General features: G+C 42.3%; 1 protein-coding gene across 4 annotated transcripts in view; it reads right to left on the reverse strand.

Moving 5' to 3' along the window:
• Positions 1–22,296, reverse strand: part of cdc27 (cell division cycle 27) — a 191,644-nt gene that overhangs the window by 83,666 nt on the left and 85,682 nt on the right. For all 4 annotated transcript variants that reach the window (XM_084328872.1, XM_084328871.1, XM_084328870.1 and 1 more), the window contains exon 8: positions 15,028–15,133. In XM_084328872.1, coding sequence (XP_084184998.1) covers positions 15,028–15,133 — 106 coding nt within the window. The remainder of the gene's footprint in view (positions 1–15,027; positions 15,134–22,296) is intronic.

Below are 22,296 nucleotides of genomic sequence, written 5' to 3' on the forward strand. Positions count from 1 at the left end.
GATAACATTTGCATAGAACAGACACATGAATTTGATAGGAAGTGTATAAAAGTAGGTAGGGTAAGAATAGTGCAGGTAAAGTACAATTTGTGTCAGGATATCCCTGATGTTTCATTGAAATGCCTGAGCAAAGAGATAGGTTTTAAGCTGTCTTTTGACGATGTCTAGCGAGTTGGCTTCCCTGATGTTTGGGGTAGTTTGTTCCATAGTTTTGGGGCATAGTTGAAAAAGGCTGCATTACCGATCCTCTTTTGACTGTTTCTGGGAGCCTCAAGTAGTCCAGCAGCTGATGATCGCAGTGTTCTTGCTGGCCTGTAATTTATTAGAGTGTTGGCGATGTAGCTAGGTCCCTGTCCATTTAGAGCTTTGTATGTAAGGAGAAGGACCTAAAAGTCAATTCTAAATGTTACAGGACGCCAGTGTAAAGCAGCTAAGACTGGACTAATGTGCTCTCTCCTTTTGGTTCTTGTTAGCAGTCGGGTTGCAGAGTTTTGGATTAGCTGAAGCCTCTAGTTTTCTTAGGGAGACCTGTGAAAAGTGCATTACAGTAGTCTAACCGGCTAGATATGAATGCATGAATTAGCTTCTCAGCATCATTTTGATTAATAAATGGTCGTACTTTTGCTATATTTCTGAGATGGAAGAACGATGTTTTCGTCACTTTGTTAATATGAGAATTGAAGTTCAGTTCTGAATCTATGATGACCCCGAGACTTGTGACCTCAGACTTGATCCAAGGGGTTAGTCCTCCCAGGTTCTTTATTAATGTTTTCTTTTTTAGAATTTCAGTTATGTTCTCATTAAGTTTCAGGAAGTTCTTACTCATCCATTTATTTATTGCCAATAAGCAGTCCGTAATGGAGTCAATAGCTGTATCATTTGGTTCAGCAGATATGTACAGTTGTGCATCATCCTAGCTATGGAAACCTACATTATGTTCTCTGATGATATCACCCAGCGGTAACATGTAAAGGGAGAAGAGTAAAGGACCTAAGCAACTCCCTTGTGCAACTCCATAGTTGTTGTCATACATCTAGGGCATGTGGCCTCCTAGTTTAACCCCTTCTCTGCCACGCTTATATCCATCCTTATACCGTCCTCTGCAAGCTCTATTTGTCTATGGAGATGTTCCCCTTCTTTGCAGGGCTATAACTTTTTAAATTGTATTGCTAAATTGACATTACTATGGCCCATTCAACATCAAGTATCTATGGTTTAGGATGTAGCAACGTTCTACTTTTTCATTCACACATTCATACTAAAATATGGTCTAAAGTATAAATATGTTTTTATCGTTTTCTGCAGCATTCCATAGAACGTGAGTTATAGCCACAAATACATATGTTAGATCATCAAATGTAGTTTGATACCGATTGACGTCAGATAAAAAATGTCAATTGTACAAGGTCCTACACGTCATGCTTGTGGAAGAAAAGTCTGCACACCATCTAGTGTTCCCAAGTTTTAATGTACTTGAACACAACGTTTCGGCCTGTGGCCTTTTTCAAGTGTCCAACGTCATGCCTCATCATCTGCTGGTGACCGGGGGGGGGGGGGGTTTATAAGTCCGTGGCCGACGTTGAATCATTTATTTAGTATGGGTGATATGTTGATCGGAGCAGTGTGTATGTTTAATAATAATCAGCTTCCTCGTAGCGTTGGGCGATCAGCGTGGAGCAGAAAGTTCTCTATTATGGGATGTCGATCTAGTTGGTCCAGTTCCAAATCATGTTGTTTATCGAGTTATTGGCAACGGATCGCTATCCCGGGGGCCTGTTGCTTAATGTCAAGCAAGCAGTGCAAGAATGCGGAAGCATTCGTCACCGCAGGTACCGTAGTGGCGTGCGGTAATGCGCCTTTCATTTTCCTTCGCCCAGCGCCCAGGTGCGTGCACCGGCGGCGGCGTGCTCGCTCAGGTGCGTGCGTCGGCGTGCTCGCGAGGTGCCCGTGCATACGCATGAGATCCCGCCTTGGTTCGACACGAGCGGATGCCAGTAAACGCCCCTTATTCAGTATCCAGAAATAGCTCAATTGGCAAGACTGCATGGCTGTGGATCCTACGGCTCGTTGCTGGCGAGTTCGAATCCCATCAAATATTTTTTTTTTAGCGTGATTTTTTTTTTAACGTGTATTCTTTCGCCGGTTAAGGTTAGGCATGGTTAAGGTTAAGGTTAAGGTTAGGCATTGTTTCGGAGTTGGTTAAGGTTAGAACGGATAAGTTTAGGCGCTGTTAAGGAGCTGGTTAAGGTTAGAGTTTGTCAAAGAGAATGGCAATATTCTTTCTATGGTTAAGGTTAGGCATGGTTATGGTTAAGGTTAAGGTTAGGCATTGTTTCGGAGTTGGTTAAGGTTAGAACGGTTAAGTTTAGGCGCTGTTAAGGAGCTGGTTAAGGTTAGAGTTTGTCAAAGAGAATGGCAATATTCTTTCTATGGTTAAGGTTAGGCATGGTTAAGGTTAAGGTTAAGGTTAGGCATTGTTTCGGAGTTGGTTAAGGTTAGAACGGTTAAGTTTAGGCGCTGTTAAGGAGCTGGTTAAGGTTAGAGTTTGTCAAAGAGAATGGCAATAGACAGCCTATTTCCGCGCGACAGCTCCCAAAGCGGGCCTGAAAAGAAAGGCGCTTTACCGTAGTGGCGTGCGGTGACGAATGCTTCCGCATTTTTGCACTGCTTGCTTGTCATTATGCTACACGCATCCCGTGTATCAAGCTGGAGTCCCGCTAGCGATAGCGAGTGGCCGGACGAAATATGAGTGAGCACCACTTCCGGCGTGTCACTTCCGGTTTTGGCGATTCGCCGATCGGCCACCAGATGACGGTCTTGCACCGTTGGAGAGTTGAGAGGAGATCAACAGCAAGTCTCAAGTCTCTGTGGGTGAAATATGATTGCCATGACAGATTTTTGAAATATTTATCTCAAAGACGCTGTAAGACGTCATTGGCAGATTACGCATGGCGAGCAATGACGTCTAAAGTCGCCCTTGGCGATTAAAGGGTTAACATAGAATTTCCCTCTGATGTATGTTTTAAACCAGCTTAGCACATGTTCTGAGAAACCGACAAGGTTTTTAAGACGATCGATTAGAATATTGTGATCGATTGTATCAAATGCTGCACTGAGATCTAGCAGAATAAGGATGGGGACCTTATTCTCAGAGTTTAGTCTGAAGTCACTGATTATTTTGGTGAGGGCAGTTTCAGTGCTATGATATTTTCTGAATCCCGACTGAAATTCTTCAAAGATGTTTTCTTCAAGAAAGGAATTAATTTGAACTGAAACTATCTTTTCAAGTACTTTACTAATGAATGGTAGGTTAGATATTAGTCGATAGTTTGCCATTACATTACTATCCATCTATTAGTAATGGCTTTACAACTGCTGTTTTAAAGGCATCTGGGAAAATACCAGTTCTAAGGGAAGTGTTGATGATATCTAGCACAGGGCTTGAAACACTAAAGCTGTAGGTATAGGATCAATGTCTGAGGTGGAGGAGTTACATTCTGAGACAGTTTTGCAGAGTACATCTAATGTGATGCATGTGAATCTTCTCATGGTTACATTGAGCGGTTTGCTGTAATCAGCTTTATTTCCATCATGAGTAATGCTGGCCCTGATCAAGGTTATTTTGTTGTTAAAGAATAGTGCAAGTTCTTCACACTTAACCGTTGATGACTGAGGAGGTGAGGTGTAGGGGCAGTGTTGAGTAGTAGATTAACACTTTCAGTGCCAGCAGGGGGTGCACGATTTAGTGCTTGAATGCCCAGCATCCACTTCAATTAGAGATGTTCCGATACCATTTTTTCCTTTCCGATCCGATTCCGATACCTAAGCTTTGGGTATCGGCCGATACCGATACTTATCCGATACCAGTGCATACATAAAAAAAAAAAAAACGATATTATATAAATTTTTTATAAATATAATTTTTTTTTTTTTTTTAACAAATACTGTTTTATATATACTGTTTTTTAGTCATAACTAGAAAGTAATGGTATTTATTCAACAACAGGTGATTGTATAGATTTGTATTAGTATCATTAATCAATGAGTATGGGGCTTCAGCACTGCAGATATACCCTACTCCAATGATCCACACGGACATTATACGTTGCTGCACTCGCTACCCACTGGCTCTGCAGATATACCCTACCCAGTCTGTCTACAAGGCTCCGTTCAGTAGCAGTCGGATCTGTTTTGATTTTTGCACAATAAATATTCAACATTCTCTTTTGAGACTCCGCCTCAGACTCTTATCATTTGGCACTAAAAGCTAAACATTGTCGCCGATATGGCTGTCCGCAACATGTCATTAATTGTGTACGCGACATGCAATTGTGCAATGACGACGTTACCGTTAGCTAGCATGAGCTACCGGTATATGGGAAGACCATAGAAGACTGTAACGTTACTGGTGATATTGTGATTTAACTTGGAATACTCCTTTGCCAACTTGCTGTACTTTGCTTGCAGGTCTGCAGCCATTATTGCTGGATTATATGAATAGCCCCAACTTTAGCCAAGGTAATGTTAAAGCTAGCTTTCGGTTAGCCGTTCAATGCTAATAACACCAGCCACCAAGCGAACCCATGAGCTCGCCGTCAACACCGCTCTGTCGGGACGATGACATTTAAGAAAGTATCTGCTGTTAAAATGACAAATGGCATTGACACTTTAATCGATTAAGCACACGTTTGTTTTATAATGCTTACTCAACAGACCAGTGTTGTTGATAAATTACGTCATATGGTATCGGAGCGCAGCATTAGAGGGTACTCGCCGATACCGATACCAGCATTTTAGCCAGTATCGGCGGCTTTTCCGATACCAGTATCGGTATCGGAACAACTCTAACTTCAATGTTAGCGTTAATAAAGCCTAATCTATGTTTTAAATTATGGCTTAATGTGTCTAATCTGCCCGTCACTTATCAATGACTCGTTTTCCAGTCAACATTGTCGAAGCGGATTGTTTTTTTATCGGTTCATTCCCTGTACTGGAATATTCTAGAACAGCGGTTCTCAACAGGGGTGCCGCGGCACCCTAGGGTGCCTCAAAGAGCTGCCAGGAGTGCCTTGAGATACAAAAAAATAAAAAAATTATTTTTATTTTTATTTTTTTAATTATTTTTGGATTACAGAAAAGTATCACTAAGGTGCTATCTGTTGCAGCTGCACTGTTTTCCATGAAAATACCATATTTGGATAAGTTTGACCATTTCTCAAAATCTGAAAATCATTATTTAATAAAACACAGAAAAAGATCACCAAGTTACTCTGGATAAAAAAAAACCTTACAGACAACATTGAGACAAAGCTTCCTGACACATCTCCATCCAAACTCTTGGAAGAACTCATTGAAATCTCATCTGATACCACCTGGAGAGCTCATTTCAGAGTGTGGTGCTGAGTACCAAGTATCTCATGATGCAGCAGTTAAGGTGTTGATACCATTCAGCACCACATATCTGTGTGAAGCTGGCTTTTCATCCATGCCAGCTCTGAAAACAAAATATAGGGCCAAGTTGAGCCTTGAGGATGACATGCGTGTTGCCTTGTCAAAGATCTCCCCACGTATTGACCGTATTATTAGCCAGCAGCAGCAGACCTCGCATTGAGCTAGAAATGTCCACTGAGTGAACAAGTGCTTATTTTCTGTATTTATTTATATTTTTTGAGAAATGGTAACTTGGTGATCCTTTTCTGTATTAAAATAAATACATGTTTTTCTGTTTTTGAGAAATGGTCAAACTTATCCAAATATGCTATTTTCATGGAGAACAGTGCAGCTGCAACAGATAGCACTTTAGTGATCCTTTTCTGTATTTAAAAAAATATATACATGATTCAGTTTTTGAGAAATGGTCACACTTATCCAAATATGCTATTTTTATGGAAACAGATACCTGTAGCACTTTAGTGATAATTTTCTGTAATTTTATTTAAAGAAATATGCTATTTGATTTACTACTACAAGCAGTGTAATGTCAACAGTACTAAGCCATTTAGACCTGAAACACCTGTTAATAATGCATTATATAGCCTGCATAGACACACAAATGTGTTTCCCGGTTTCTTAAATAAACATTATTTTGAAAGCAAGCACTTTTGTCATCATTGTAGCAAAAAAGACAGGACCGGAAAAGTCTTTATCGTATGTAGGGGTGCCCTGGAATATTTTATTGAACACAGGGGTGCCTTGGCAGCAGAAAGGTTGAGAACCCATGTTCTAGAATACACAAAAACTTTGAAATTTTTCAGCCTATTTATGAATCGTTTTCAAATAAACGCTAGATTATCGATAGTATGTGTATGTATGCACGCTATATAGGCGATCTGAAAAATCGACACACACAGGGCGAACGCTGAGAGCTCAGCGAATACAACTATGATTATCCCAAGACTTGTAAAATAGATTCCTTACCTCAGATCAGATGTTCTCCAAAAAGATCATTCCAATTCCTGATCGCCATTCCAAAAATCGATCGCTTTTATTGATCCAACGCTGGGTGCTCGAAACACATTCCACGCTGTTCTGAGGGACCAGAATGACTGCAATCGGCTCGGGTTACATGCCTGAGAAGTAAAATGTGGATTCCGGATTTTTCTTTTCTCATCCATTTTCATTGAGTCCATTCCAAAAGGGTGCATTACCATCTGGGAGACTGTTATGTGTGTCATGTGCCCTGATCAGGCGTTCCTAGTGTGATGTGTCATGTCTAGATGTAGTCCGCTGTCCTAGTGTGTAGTCCCCATTGTTTTCCCCCAGGTGTATCCAATTACCATTAACCCAGGTGTGTGTCGTCTCGTCATCCCCTTGTGTATAAGTAGTCTGTCATCCCTTCCGTCTGGTGCTGATCCTGTCTGTATAGTCCTGTGTTTGTCTGTCTATTATTTGATGTTCATTTCAGTTACGAAAACCATGGTAACTATTAATTAAAATATTCTTTATTTAGATACTTTGGCTGCCGTCTCCTTATTGTGTAACATTGACAAGTTAACGAGCCTGCCTGTAGTCAATGGTTACGTAATATGGGGGCTCGGCCAAACGACTAGGAGCAAGCATTTGGTGATGGCCGCTGGGCTGGATCCACACTGTGAGGTATGGTTGGCATTGTCGTGTGTGTAACCCATGTTTTAGACCCCCTTGGCAAATACTTCTCCAATAGGGAGCGTTCTCAACCAGCTAGGGCAGTTGGACCATTTTATATATGGTACCTTCCATCGCCTGGGGACACACCACATGCGGTCGGGGTGTTAGAAGGACCCTGTCAGGCTCCTCCTAGGCCGGCGTGTGTATAGTAGTTACTTATTATAGTGAGGGTTGAGAACGTTTGGGGATGGGTTTGGTTTTTTTTTTGACACATGACAGTGGTTGATTTGCGAATACCTCTAGGTGTGGAGGCATTAGGCGGTCGTGCCAGCGCTTGTTTAGATATCGTACATACAGTACCAGGGTTGGTAGTGGAGCGGTGGCCGAAGTAGGTAGGGACCAGGACTATACAGACGCTAGGGTGAAGCCGTTTTTCTTTTGTTTGTTGTGGTTAGTTAGGGGTTGATTGTTTTCGTTTGATTTGATATATGGTGGTTGTGTTTGTAGGTATCCCTCGTTTTCTCCTTCCCTGTTTCTTCCCGGTTCAGAAATGCCAGTGACAGTGGCAGACTTTGTGCGCAGGCCGACAGTGGGGTTGTTAGGCGTGTGCACAAAGGATGAGCTGGCGGGAATAGCGGACCATTATGGGGTTAAGCTGGCCCCGGGTAGAAAAGCACAGCAGCGGGGCACATTGGTAGAGGCTCTGACCACCCAAGAGGTGGTGCATGACGACACCGATGAGGAGGTAGACCAAGTCTCCGATGGCTCTCTGGGGCTGCGCAAGTTGGAGTTGGAGCTTAGGTTTGAACAGCTCAGGTTCAAGCGTGAGGAGGCGGACCGTGTGCGCGCGGAGGCGGAACGTGTGCATGCGCGCGAGTTGGAGCGTGTGGACCATGACCAAGCTGAGGCGGAGCGCAATCGCGCACACACACTCGAACTCAGGAGGCTTGGGCCAGAGGTGCGCCCACACGTTGAGGATAGGTTCGATGTGGCAAAATATCTCAGTCTCGTGCCACAGTTTCTGGAAAAAGATGTGGATAAATATTTTTCCATGTTTGAAACTGTGGCCACGACACTGAGATGGCCGGCCGAACACTGGACGTTACTGCTCAAGAGTGTCCTTACGGGAAAAGCCCAGCATGTGTATGCGTCCCTGTGCCCGAATACCCAAGACTACGAGGCGGTCAAAGCTGCGATTCTCAGGGCGTATGAGCTGGTGCCTGAGGCGTACAGGCAGCGGTTCAGGGCTCTGAGGAAGGGCAGCTTGCAGACTTATGTGGAGTTTGCGTACGAGAAAGAGCTGTTGTTTGACCGGTGGTGTGCGTCGGAGAAAGTGGACACCCTGGCTAAAATGCGGGAGCTCATCCTCTTGGAGGAATTCAAGTCGTATTGTTTGCCCGATAATGTGGCGATGTATATCAACGAACGGAAGGTGGCTAAATGCTCGGTGGCTGCCGGTCTGGCGGATGAGTTTGTTTTAACACACAGGGTGCTGTTTGTCAAGCCTGGCTGTCCTGGTGGGGAGGACAGACCGGGGTGGAGCTCCGGTGGTAAACTGGGGGCCTCTGGCAATAGCGAGCAGTTAACACATGCGGACGCAGGTGGAGTTGGTGAGCGAGGTCTGGGGGGGGGACACTCGTGTCTGTTTTCATTGCGGAAGAAAAGGGCATATAAAAGATAATTGCTATGCTCTCCTTCACAGGGTTAACAGTCCTACCACACAGATGACACAAATATCGTTGGTTGCGACGCCCACTGCTGTGGGTGAGGGCATGGCGGCAGCCTATTTACCTTTTATCAGTAGAGGGTTGGTATCATTTTACAAAGGTGGTAGGAAGGTCCCTGTGACTATCTTACGGGACACTGCTGCGTCTCAATCGGTTATCCGTAGGAATGTGTTACCCTTTGATAACAGATCAAAAGCACATGCTGGGATAAGGGTCAGAGCTTTTGGTAGACATGTTATGAGAATGCCGCTACACAAGATTCATTTGGAGTCGGGCCTGGTGTCGGGACCGGTCGTTATCGGGGTCGATAGCCGTTTCCCGATCGAGGGGGTGTCATTGATCCTCGGTAATGACCTGGCAGGGGGTAAGATGTTAATAACATCAGATGTAATTTGCGTTTCAGCGGGGCCTGTTGGTGCGGACGTTCTGGCGTGTGTGCATACGGGAGTTGGTCCATCAGATGCACGTACGACGGCCATGACGGGTGGTGCTGATTTATTTGACATGGGGTTGTCGGGCAGTGACGCGGTGCCTGACTGTACTGCCAATTCCATCCCTATCTTTTTTCCCACGCCTAGAACGCCGGTGCCAGCCTCAGTAGTGGCTGCACCTGTGATTGTGCCCTCTACGTCAGCGTCGGCTTGTGTGTTGGCCCCATCTAGTGTTGATGCGAGTGATGACAATGTGAATGATGGCAATGCTGTGAGTCTTCTCTTTCCAGTGGGAGCGAGGGAAATGGAGGAGGCCGTCATTGTTCCGTCTGAAGCAGTGGTGGGAGCGAGGCTGAACGTTCCTCCGCATGGGAGGTGGCTCTGTGTTGGAGCTGTCTTGTGGCCTATTGTGTTTCTCTTTGTTAATTTTGTTCTGTTTTCCAGGGGCGGGTCGGGCTGGTGAGGAGTGGGGCTGGGGCTGCCCATTCGTCCTGACTGATTGCCTGATCGATTGAGGACGTTATTGACAGATTGCAGAGTGCAGTGCCGATCGATGTCACATTGTTCTAGTGCAGCGGCAATATCGTAGTCTATGAAGTTTGTCTGAGACGTGTTTAGAAGTGGCCACTATTTTTCCCGTTATTTATTTTGTGTGGTATTTTTTCTCTTTTGTTGTTTATGTCCATTTCCCCATTTTTATTCTGGGGTTATGGCCATAAATTTAAGGGGGGGGGTGTTATGTGTGTCATGTGCCCTGATCAGGCGTTCCTAGTGTGATGTGTCATGTCTAGATGTAGTCCGCTGTCCTAGTGTGTAGTCCCCATTGTTTTCCCCCAGGTGTATCCAATTACCATTAACCCAGGTGTGTGTCGTCTCGTCATCCCCTTGTGTATAAGTAGTCCGTCATCCCTTCCGTCTGGTGCTGATCCTGTCTGTATAGTCCTGTGTTTGTCTGTCTATTATTTGATGTTCATTTCAGTTACGAAAACCATGGTAACTATTAATTAAAATATTCTTTATTTAGATACTTTGGCTGCCGTCTCCTTATTGTGTAACATTGACAAGTTAACGAGCCTGCCTGTAGTCAATGGTTACGTAATAGAGACGATAGGGGGGGCTTTTTTCACATCTGAGCTCCTGATGGGTCTGGTTTCCCAACAAGAGACTCTGTTGATGAAATATGAATTTGGATCAATAATAAAAAAAATAACACGCTAATTGTCGTGGTGGGCATTCAGGGGGCGGGCTGATAGCGTGTTATGTCGTGGTGGGTACTCAGTGTTAATAGTGGAAAAAAGGATTCTGGAGTTTCCAGCGTTTTCTGTAATGATTTTAGAGAAGTAGTCTTTCCTTGCTAACCGGATGGTTTTATTATAAGTAAAGCATCTTTGTATATATCACAGCAGATGGTGGTTTTAGTTTTTCTCCATTTTCGCTCAGCTTCACGACATTTCCTTTTTTCTTTGTTGACCGCATTATAGTTCAACCAGGGGGAGGCTCTGGTTCTTCTTTTTCATTTTTAGTGGGGCGACATAATTTAACACTTTGTCCACCAACAACGTCGTAAATCGTTATTGCCCGCCATGCGTTGAACGGCAACAACGTCGTACGCAGTTTTTGGGCTCAATATTTCATTTTTTCGCCATGGCATTCATAATTCATCCAGCCAACCTCCGGACTCCAGCGGGACCCTGTATGAGATTGCAACGCCTCAATACCGCCACCTGGTGGATGGTCGGGCGAGTTACTCTCGCAAAAACCGGAAGTGCCGATCGGTGGATCTAGGCGATCGGCGTCAAATAATTGGGATCTTTTTCTTCCAGTCTCATCGGCGAACGGTAAGAGGACAGTAACGTTATTTTCAGCCCGTTTCTTTGTTTGCAAACAGTCTGATCAATATATCAACCCATACTACATAAAGCCGTTACTGACGATAAAGGAATTATAGACGACCCCCCCCCCCCCCCTTTCCTCCACACATGATGAAGCATAATGTATACCGATCATATACATTTGAATTGTTTAATATAGTGTGTATAGGAAAGAAACGGCAATCGATAATCTATCATGCGTTTGGGCCTATAACTAGCGTTTTTGGAATTACAGCAGAAAAGCTTATAAACATACTTATATTCAAGATGGTATTAACACAACAATGTATGAATGAAAAAGTATAACGTTCCTACATCCTGAACGATAGATAATCGATGTTGAATGGGCCATAGTAATGTCAATATAGCAATACAATTTAAAAAGTTATAGCCCTGCAAAGAAGGTAAACATCTCCATAGGCTTTCAACGGTGGCAGACTGGGTACTTTGATGGGTACAATGGCTGACAGTCAATGTGTTAATACAGATGACAGTGCATCATTGAGATTTTCTACCATTTCATTTAGAGAGCCGTCATGATTGTGTGGTTCATGTAGTCTGATTAGATTAATGAACTTTGATTCAGCCTTGTCGTTTAAGAGACTCTTTTGAACTATGATTTATTTTTTCCTTTTAGTAAGGGTTATTTGAGTATCAAAGAATATACAGTGATGGTCGGAGAGAGGTAATTCAGTTAGAGCTTTTTTTTTATGCTTAGCCCAGTTGTTGTTATGACTAAGTCTAATGTATTTCCAAGCCGGTGAGTTGCATTTGTTATATGCTGTGTTAGATCAAAGCTATCCAGTGGATTTTTGAGTCTATAGTTTTGGAGTCCGTTTTCTTATTAAAATGAATGTTCAAGTCTCCATTTAGGATCCCCTTATCGTATCCGGTAACACATAGTGAAATCAGTTCAGAGAACTCCTGTATAAATATTGGTGAGTGTCTAGGCAGGCGGTATATTGTGATAATAATGGTTGATTCTGTTTTGAGTTCAATGGCAAGATATTCCATTGACATGAACCTAGTTCTGTGATTCTAAACAAGAGTTTTGAGGAGAAAATTGCTGCAACCCATCCTCTTCATTTTTTTTCTGGGTATTTGATGAAAACTATAGTCTGGTGGGCAGGTCTAAGTTGCATTATTGATGTAGCTGTGTCGTTATTGAGCCATGTCTCTACTAAGCAGATGGAGTCTTAAGTTATTTTCTTTAATCAGATCATTTACTAAATGTGTTTGTTTATTGTTGTATGTTTTTGTATGTTTATTGTTCAGTGATCTGACATTTAAGAGGGCTAATTTTATTTGTTGGACTTCATGAGAGGAGATCTGCTTTGGCTGGACCTTGATAGCTTTGAGGTTAACAGCAGGTGTACGCATTGATGGTGTATAGCTTTTATAGCTTTTGCCATGCCATTGGCTGGTTAAGATTACCGGTATGTTCTGAGAGATGGCATGGCGTTTGTACTATTCATTTAATACCTTTTTTGGTGCTAGCAGACTGTCCATCTCCTCTAGTGCATGATGGGCTGATTTGATTAGCTCTCTCTGGGACATTTGATCAGCAGAGTTGCTGGTGGCCCTGTGTGAGATGGCCCTGTCTGATATAGGGGACAGGACGCCTTGTGCTGCACCTCGTGGTGTGTCCTTCATGATTATCTCTCGTGCTTGTATGAGTTTGGTGTCCTTGGAGGTCACTAAGACATGACATATGTTTGCTGCAAGAGGACTCGACCGAGTCGATTTGGGGAAAAAACATTTCTTTGAAAGCGTACAGGATTATTCCAGAAAATATTAAAATTGTCAATGAATTTCAGTCAGTACCCGACAGGCAGATTCTAGCCATGAATTGAAATTTAGGAGTAGACTAAAGGCTTCTTGTCCTCTGCGAAAGCACACAATTGGTCCACTGATGGAGACATCTCGATATTTGTCTAGTGTGTTCATTAAACGGGTGAAATCCTTTTTCAATGTTTCTGTGCCTGTTTTCTTTCGCAGGATGTCAAAAGATCCAGAGTGAATGACAATTTTTATTATGTCTGGTCCGATGAGTGTTGGAAGTATTTCGGACAGCTCCTTCACAGATGTGTTGTCTAGACATAGATTTTCTGTGTTTGCAATTTCCACATACCTTGTTGTGGAATCTCCAATCAATATGCAGTCTGTTTTCTGTGTGAAGTTAGCATTTTTCTTTCCAACAGTTCTGGGGGCGTTTGTTTTTGGGTTAGGCCTAGTCTGTCGGCTCTCACAACACTCCTGTGGCCTTGTTGCAATAGCCTCGCTAGCCGTCCTGCTAGCCGTCTCAATAGCCGTCCTGCTAGCACTAGCCTGGTACCTTCTGCGTTGGCTACCGCGACAATCCTGCGACGCTCCTCGGTGCAGAATAGTCTCTTCACCGTTAGCCACTAGCTGAGGCTGGGTAGTGTTTGCTAGCCGTTTCGCTAGCAGCTCCGTTTTCCCCGTCGTCTCTGCGCAGAGTAGCTTCATTAGCTCTGCTAGCCTCCTTTCGCTAGTAGCTCTGCTAGCTTCACCGCTAGCCTCGCATCTTCTTTGTCGAATAACACGGTGTTCCTTTGGTGCCTCGTCGTTAGCGTGAGCTCCGGTATGCCCACTGTTAGCTTCGCTAGCGTCGTTAGCCAAGCTTCTAAGTCTCTTTGCTTTGGGTGTTGATAGGTGTGGTTCCGAGAGTAGGTTGAAACTATTTCCTGGCGGAGCTGGGGGTGAGGTAATACAAGACGTGTTCCTGGTTAGTTTATTCCTCTTTGTAGCCCCGACAGTAGTCCACTGCTTTGGTTTAGCTCCTAGCCTGGGCCAGGGATCCTCTTCTGGGTGGTGATGTTCTGTAGCTGCTAGCCTGGGGCAGGGGTCGTTCTCAGCCATGGTATCAGTGGCTATACTTGTAGCAGCTTCAAAAATAGAGTCAATGAGTCGCTCATCCTGTTGAATTTGGTACAGGGTAGAAACCCGAGCCTCCAGCTCTACAATCCTTATACCCATCCTCAGGCAACTAGTACATTCTGTGGGAGAGTAGAGTCCCGGCATCTTCCCTTATTTCCTGTCTCTTCAGGTTAGGCTAAACTGAAGCTAAGCTAGGTACTTAGCTGGTGATGGTGGGCCTTGTTGTCTTTCGCTGGTCGCTTCACAACCGGGGTCTTTATGAAATATCCTCGCCTTTCATAAATATCCTCGCATTCAGCAGTGCCCGACATAGTCCTTTGTGTTTAGCTGATAAGACGGAGACTTCTTCATCTCACTAGTCCTCCCACAGAGAGATCCTGCTACTCGTCCTTTCGACGAAGTACTGCGGTCATAAATCTGAATAAATAAATTCACAGTTCTGGAGAAGTACCATAGGAACTAGGAGTTGACATACAGAGTATTTAGAGTTGAAAGGGCTATAATAAATCATTAAGGTAGCAATAGGCAGAAAAACACGGAGCGACAGTAAAAAGCAGCTTGCATAGCTGAAACATTATGATGAAACATAATACCAATTATATACATTTGATTTGGAAATAGTAGCGTGTCCAGGCAAGAAACGCCAACGCTTATAGTAGAATACACATAGCGCCCTATAATTCAGCGTTTCATAAATTATCCCGAATCACTCCTAAACTATACTTATATTCACCACGTGTGAACGTATACATGAAAAAAGTATCTATTTTTTGCATGTTCGACGGAAGAAAGTCACTGTCAAATTACTATAGTATTGTATCCATAGCTATAATATAGAATATAGATATAGCTCTACAAACAAGGTGATGCACTCCTAAAAAAAATATTATTTAAATAGAAAATTCAAATGTTGGTTTAGAATTCGAATGTCAACATTATGAACAAAGCTTCGAACTATTCGGTACAGCCCTAGTGTGTGTGTGTGTGTGTGTGTGTGTGTGTGTGTGTGTGTACCTTCTTATTGGGTCCTCCAGGCTGTGTGTCCAGGGGCCCAGAGTGTGTGTAGTTCTGGAGATACGAGGAGTCTCCTGGGCTGGGCTCCAGGGGCAGAATTCCAAAACTACAACCACAAAGACAAGCAGAAACCTGTCTGTTTAGGTCCAGCAACACAAGGAATAGTTTAATTTCACTATTATTTAATTCACTAGAAGTTAAGAGTAAATATTCTGGTCATAGGTTTCACTCTCTCCACCCTTATCAGATGGGATTCTAGGACAAAATCTTTTTAAGGCATTTTCACACCTATCATTTGGTAGACCTGGGTATATTCGAGGGGTGAAGTTGCAACATTGTTGCATGTTTAATGGGGTTGGGTTATTGTTCACTACTCTGTACTTTGTCAAGAGCACAGACATTGTAACAAATGGCACGTGGTGGAAACAGTGGCTTATCTGTTAGATAGAATATCAGAGTTAAACTATTCAATACTTCTTCACGATACGTTGTCAATTGATGGTAAACAGGAGATTATATACATGTGGACAAAAAATATAATGTGATCTGGCTAGTGCTGTCAATCGATACAAATATTTAATCTGATTAATCGCATGATTGTCCATAGTTAACTCGCGATTAATCAAATGAATCGCATATTTTTTATCTGTTCTAAATCTACCTTAAAACGGATCTTTTTCGAGTTTTAATACTCTTACCAACATGAGTCAACAAATGCAGCCATTTAACACAAAAGGCAGACCTTCATGCATTGCAAATGTGCATCAAATTCAAAACAAGAGTGATGCACAAAATAACTTCAAAGAAAATAATAATTTAAAACAATGAATAAAGTGTGCATGAAATAATAGGGCAAAGAAAACGTTAGGAACTTGTTACATTCACCCACACAAGGGCTGAGGACTCACACCCCCCCCCCCCGCCCCTCTCTCTCTCTCTCTCTCTCTCTCTCTCTCTCACACACACACTTTGAGTCAGAAACAAACATAGTATCAATGAGAGTATCAATAATACACCCGAGTGAAGGCAATTTTTTTTTATTTAAAATTAAATTAAAAAAACGTTAATCGTGCATTAAAAGAAATGGTGGCATTAGAAGAATTGTGCGTTTGCGTTAACTTTGAGAGCCTTAGATCTGGCTTGTTGCACAGATGTTATGAATACTATACATTTTCCAATTCACTGTCAGTTATTAATTCACACCTCAAATGAACTGCACCAGAGTTCGTTTGGAACCGGACCGAGACCACCTCTTCAACAAGGTCTCGGCCCAGCTGTTATGGTGCTGCACCCATGTGTGATTGCTGTGTTCACACCTGCCCAAATGAACCGCACCACAGAAGGTAAATTAACTAAGGTTTGATTCAACCCCACTAAACAAGGCAGGTGGGAAAACACTAGGGCTGTCTTAAATACTTCGAAGCTTCGTTCGATGGGCATGGGATTCGAATATGAAAATAAAATTCGATTATGTAAAAAATTAAATTAAAAATAAATGATTTTTTATTTTATTTTTGCTAAATCAACTCAGCCTCTCTTTGTTAACCCTTTCACTGCCACGCTTATGTACATCCTTATACCATCCTCTGCCAGCTCTATTTGTCTATGGAGAAGTTCCCCTTCTTTGCAGGGCTATAACTTTTTAAATTGTATTGCTAAATTGACATTACTATGGCCCATTCAACGTAAATTATCTATCGTTCAGGATGTAGGAACGTTATACTTTTTCATTCATACTAAAATACGGTCTAAAGTATAAATATGTTTTTATCGTTTTCTGCAGCATTCTGCAGAACGTGATTTATAGCCCTAAATGCATTATATTGATGATCAAATACAGTTTGATAGCGATCGGCGCGAGATAAAAAATTTCAAATGGACGTGCTTCTAGAAGTTACTACTTATCATCTGATGTTGACCGGATGTGGGGGGGGTCGTTTATAATTCCGTGGCCAACGTTAGATGATTCATCTAGTGTGGGTGATATGATCATTATAGCAGTTTGTATCGAACACGGTTAAAAAAAAAACACTGAAACTTACCCCAGTCTCCTCGGGCCGTTGGGCGATGAGCGTAGAGCAAACAGATGCCCATTATGGGATGTTGAAATATGCGATCCATCTCCAGGTTGTATAATAGTATATACGTCCAAATCATGTTGTTTATCGAGTTATTGGTAACGGATCGCTATCCATTGTGTCGACCTCGAGTCCCGGGACATATAGCGAGTGGTCGGACCGAATTAGGATGAGCACCAGTTTCCGTTTCCGGTTTCCGGTTTGGGCGATCCACTGATCGGCCACCAGATGGCGCTCTTGAACCGTTGGAGAGTTTAGAGGGGATCAACAGTAGATCTCAAGTCTCCGCAGGAGAAATATGATTGCGATCACAGATTTTTGAAATATTGATCTCAATGACGTGTTACGGCGTCATTGGCAGAATTAGCATGGCGGGGAATGACGTGTTAAGGCGTCCTTGGCGATTATAGTGTTAATTACAACAAGCAATGCTGTTTGTTATTTAAGATGAGGTCAGATTCGGCACTGACGGATTTGTGTTCATTGTGCTGCAAAGCAAAGTGTTTAGTTCGTCTAAGATTTTTATAAGGTTTAAACTTTACAGCACTGACAAAGTTGAACAAAGTGCTGTACAAGTCCCACAACATTAAAAAAGAAAAAAAAAGTTAATGTAAAAAAATATTAAGAAAAAAAAGAATTTTGATTTCGAAGCTTCGAATTAAAATCGAATCTCGGCCCCGAAGCTTCGAATTCCAAAAAAAAATATCGAAGGTCAGCCCTAGAAAACACCATTATCAGATACCCCCATCTGGAGTCTGGGTTTGAATGTGGGAAGAGCTGAAATGGGAAGAGCAATTGGTATTTCCAGGAATTGTGCTTCTTTTGTTGCCCGTCCCCTTTTATGTCAGATAGTGCAAAGTTTAGTTTTAGTTTTATGTCATCTCGACTATTGCTCTGCGATGTGGTCATCTTCTGCCAGTGGTGACCTCAGGAAGCTCCAGGTGGTCCAGAACAGGGCAGCACAGTTGGTACTGGGCTGCTCATTAAGGTCTAATGTGAGCCGTATGCATGCCCGCCTCTCTTGGCTTAAGGTTGAAAATTAGGGATGCTCGATATTGGCTTTTTTACCGATACCGACATACCGATATTGTCCAACTCTTAATTTCCGATACCGATATCAACCGATACCGATATATGCAGGGTTCCCCCCCCCCCAAAAAATGGAATAATTTCAGGTAATTAACATTACATATCTCTTGTTGTGGAATTAACACAACATTATGCATACTTTTGACAATAAATAAAATCAGAATTTGTTCTTACTTGCTTGCCTGGGTAAATAAAGGTTATAGAAATGTAAAAAAAAAAAAAAAAAAATTGAAAACCGATACCGATATTTTCCGATATCACATTTTAATGCCGATAATATCGGTAGGCAGATAATATCGGACATCCCTATTGAAAATAGATTGTCTTTTAATATACTTGTGCTGTTCAAGTTGGTCATGAGCAGTAAAACTCCTGTTTTTATACATAAGCAGATTGTTTTTAGTAATACTGTGCACGAGCATTACACTAGAGGTTCCAGTAGTGGGCAGCTTGAATTGCCAGGTCCTAGAACCAGCGCTTTGGGGAGATATTAAATTTTTTAGAGCATTAACTCTTTGGAATGGCCTGCCTCGGAACCTCTGCTGCATTTACAGTAGATTCACTTTTAAAAAGAATCTTAAATAGTTTTTAAATTGTTTTAACACTAAAGTAATTTTTTGTTTTTGTTTTACAATAATGTAATTTTAGCTATGTTAATTGTTACAGTAGTTGCATTATGCATTGTGTGTACTGACTTTTAATAATTTTGTTTTTGCAATAGTGATTGTTTTTGTATGTTTTTTTGTGTGTGGACCCCAGGAAGACTAGCTGGTTGCTATCGCACCAGCTAATGGGGATCCCTAATAAAATCAAAATTAAATCAAATGTGGATCTAGTGTGGGACTGGTTTAAGGCCCTGTCCACACGAACGCGGGGTGTTATGTAACCGTGATTTAATGTGCGCAGTTGCACTGTTAAGCCCCAAATATACTTCCTTCCGCAATCCGCATGTGCGCGTGACGTAATTTGTGTAATTCTCGTAAGCGCGCTCGTCCTCACGGACCTCGCATCCAGCTCTGATTGGGGCCATTATACAAATTACGTCACACGCACCAATGCGCATGTGCGGATGCAGATTGCGGAAGGAAGTATATTTGGGGCTTTAGTCCACACGCATCCGGGTTTTTGGAACAGTGCAACCTCGCTCATTTATAACCGGAGTCCAGGGTGGAGTTTTGGGCCCATCCCGGTTTCAGTGGTTGCGTGTGGACTAGGGATGGGCATTTTAAAGGATAACTCCACTATTTTGGGAAATTAGCTTATTTAACATCTTCCCTGGAGTTAGACAAGAAGATGCATACCTTTTTTGTCTCTGTGCGTGCATTTTAGCTTTGGGAATAGATGCTCCGTTAGCATAGCTTAGCTTCATCACTGGAAGTGAGGCAGGACAGTAGCCTTACAGTGCCTTACAGTGTATTGCAAGGTCTGACATTGACCAAACTTGATATGCATGACCTTGGTGGGCTCTAGGTCAACTCCTGAAAAGGGGGTCAATGTCAGACTTTGCAATCAAAAGTTAGGGGGCTAATAACCCTTGCCATAATTTCAGTGCGCCCCTAACTTTTGATTGCAAGGTCTGACATTGACCCCCTTTTCAGGAGTTGACCTAGAGCCCACCAAGGTCATGCATATCAAGTTTGGTCAATGTCAGACCTTGCAATACACTGTAAGGCACTGTAAGGCTACTGTCCTGCCTCACTTCCAGTGATGAAGCTAAGCTATGCTAACGGAGCATCTATTCCCAAAGCTAAAATGCACGCACAGAGACAAAAAAGGTATGCATCTTCTTGTCTAACTCCAGGGAAGATGTTAAATAAGCTAATTTCCCAAAATAGTGGAGTTATCCTTTAAAGAAAAATCCAGATCGATTGATCGCATGCTATACTCGATTGATCGTGTATTACTCGAAAAAAAATATATATATATAATGCATTTTTATTTTATTTTTTATTTTACTTATTTTTGTTCATTCACATATATATGTTTAAGGAAACCAACAAACAGTTATAATCTTACACATACATGTGAAAAGATATGTATATAAAAAAAATGTATAAAAAAAAAATCACACTTATAATTTTGAATTTTTTTTATTTTAATTTTTTTTCATGTCTACGAGTAATCGATTAAACGGTTACTCACGCCCATCCCTAGTGTGGACATAGTAACAGAGATTATTTCCAGTGTTTTTTAGTCTGTGTGATATATGGTACTCGGGTTCGATTAACTCACTGGAGGCCAAATCCGAGATAGTCCGGGTTAACTCGCCATGCTCTGGGCGGCAAACCCGAGAAATCTCGTGTTTTAATCCATATTTATTTTATTAGCGATATCCATTCATATTTTATCCATCCAGCCTGACGTTATCATTGGGAATGGGTCTGAGCTCGCAAAGGGCAAATACCGCTGCCTATCGTCTCCCGGACGGTATTGCACATGATTGGATTGGCTGGGACTGTGTATCAAAAAAATAAGTCGGGTCCAGGTTTTACTTCTCAGGCATGCAGTATCGTTATAACAGATGGACTGAGGACACTCAGAGCAGCGTGGATTATGTGTTTTGGATATATAACGTTGGATCAATAAACGCGATCAATATTTGGAATGGCGATCAGGAATTGGATTAATCTTTTTGCATGACATCAGATGTGAGGTAAGACCTTTATGTTACGAATCTTGGGGTAATCAGATGTTCCTATTACTGCCATCAAAGCGCGCGCGTGTGTGTAAGGTTCGCGCCGATTTGCTGGAGTTTATTGAGGTGAGACAGAACGCCATAGAAAAAATATTGATATTCATCACGGTATAAAATGGAAATGTATTTATGAAAAAATTATCCGTTTCGTGCATGTTGACTGGAAGCAACTCATTGACGATCACTGTTATTTAGATCTATTGCTATTATATTTTATACGTTTTAAGCACTCGCAAATAAGTCCTATTCTCCATTGGATAAAGCGTTGGCACCGAAGGGTCATCAGCAGAGAGCGCTGTTGGCCCTGAATGAGTTAAGAGTACTGTGTTGAAGCTCATGTGTGTTGTCAAGTTATTGTTATAAGGAACCCAGTCCAAACTACAATAGTGCATCACAGACCCCAAAAAAATCAACGAGACTTTTCGTACGTTTTACTCTAACCTGTACGAGTCAGAAGTGATCTTCGATCATAATAAACTGGAGAAAGGCCCCTGGCTGGGACGGCATTCCACCCGAACTGTACCTCTCATGCTGGGATGTAATTGGACCCCTATTACTTGATATGATTTTACACTCAAAGAGGGGAACTTCTCCAGGGATGTCAATATGGCACTCATATCTGTCCTACTTGAGAAAGATAAAGACCCCACTGAATGCGGCAGTTAGACCCTTAAGCCTCCTTGGAACCGATCTCAAGCTGTACGCTAAGGTACTAGCCATCCGACTTCAAAAGCATATGACATCTTTAGATCACCCTGATCAGACAGGCTTCATAAGAGGCCGACTGATCACGGATAATATTAGACGTTACTGCATGCGATAGATGCCAGCAAGGATGCCACGCCTCCTACAGTTGTATTATCCTTAGACGCGATGAAAGCCTTTGACAGGTTGGAATGGTCTTATTTATGGGCAGTACTTAGAAGGATGGGGTTACGTGATGGGTTCATTCATATGATCAAAGTACTATATACAGATCCATCTGCCATGATTTTAACAGGTAAATTCTGCTCTCTCTCTCTGTGTCGCGCTCGTCCAGACAGGGTTGTCCTCTTAGTCCCGGACTATTTGCTCTATCCCTAGAACCTTTAGCACAGTACATAAGACAATCCCAGTCCATAGCACCGATCTCAATTAAGGGCACACAGCATCACATTAACTTATATGCAGACAATATAATCTTGTTCATGCAAAACCCTACCACCTCCCTACCTCATCTTCTAAAAGTAATAGATGATTTATCGGGATTTAAGATAAACTGGCCAAAATCGGCCTTCCTTCCACTTAATATGACTGCGAAGGCTACCACCCTCCCAGCAAATATACCCATGGTAGAACACTTTAGATGTCTTGGAGTTGAAATATTCCCTACGATAAGCCAAACGGTGAAGTATAATTACTCCGGAT

Source organism: Notolepis coatsorum (genome assembly GCF_963971535.1).
Source record: "Notolepis coatsorum genome assembly, chromosome: 14".
In the NCBI taxonomy this organism is placed as follows: Eukaryota; Metazoa; Chordata; class Actinopteri; order Aulopiformes; family Paralepididae; genus Notolepis; species Notolepis coatsorum.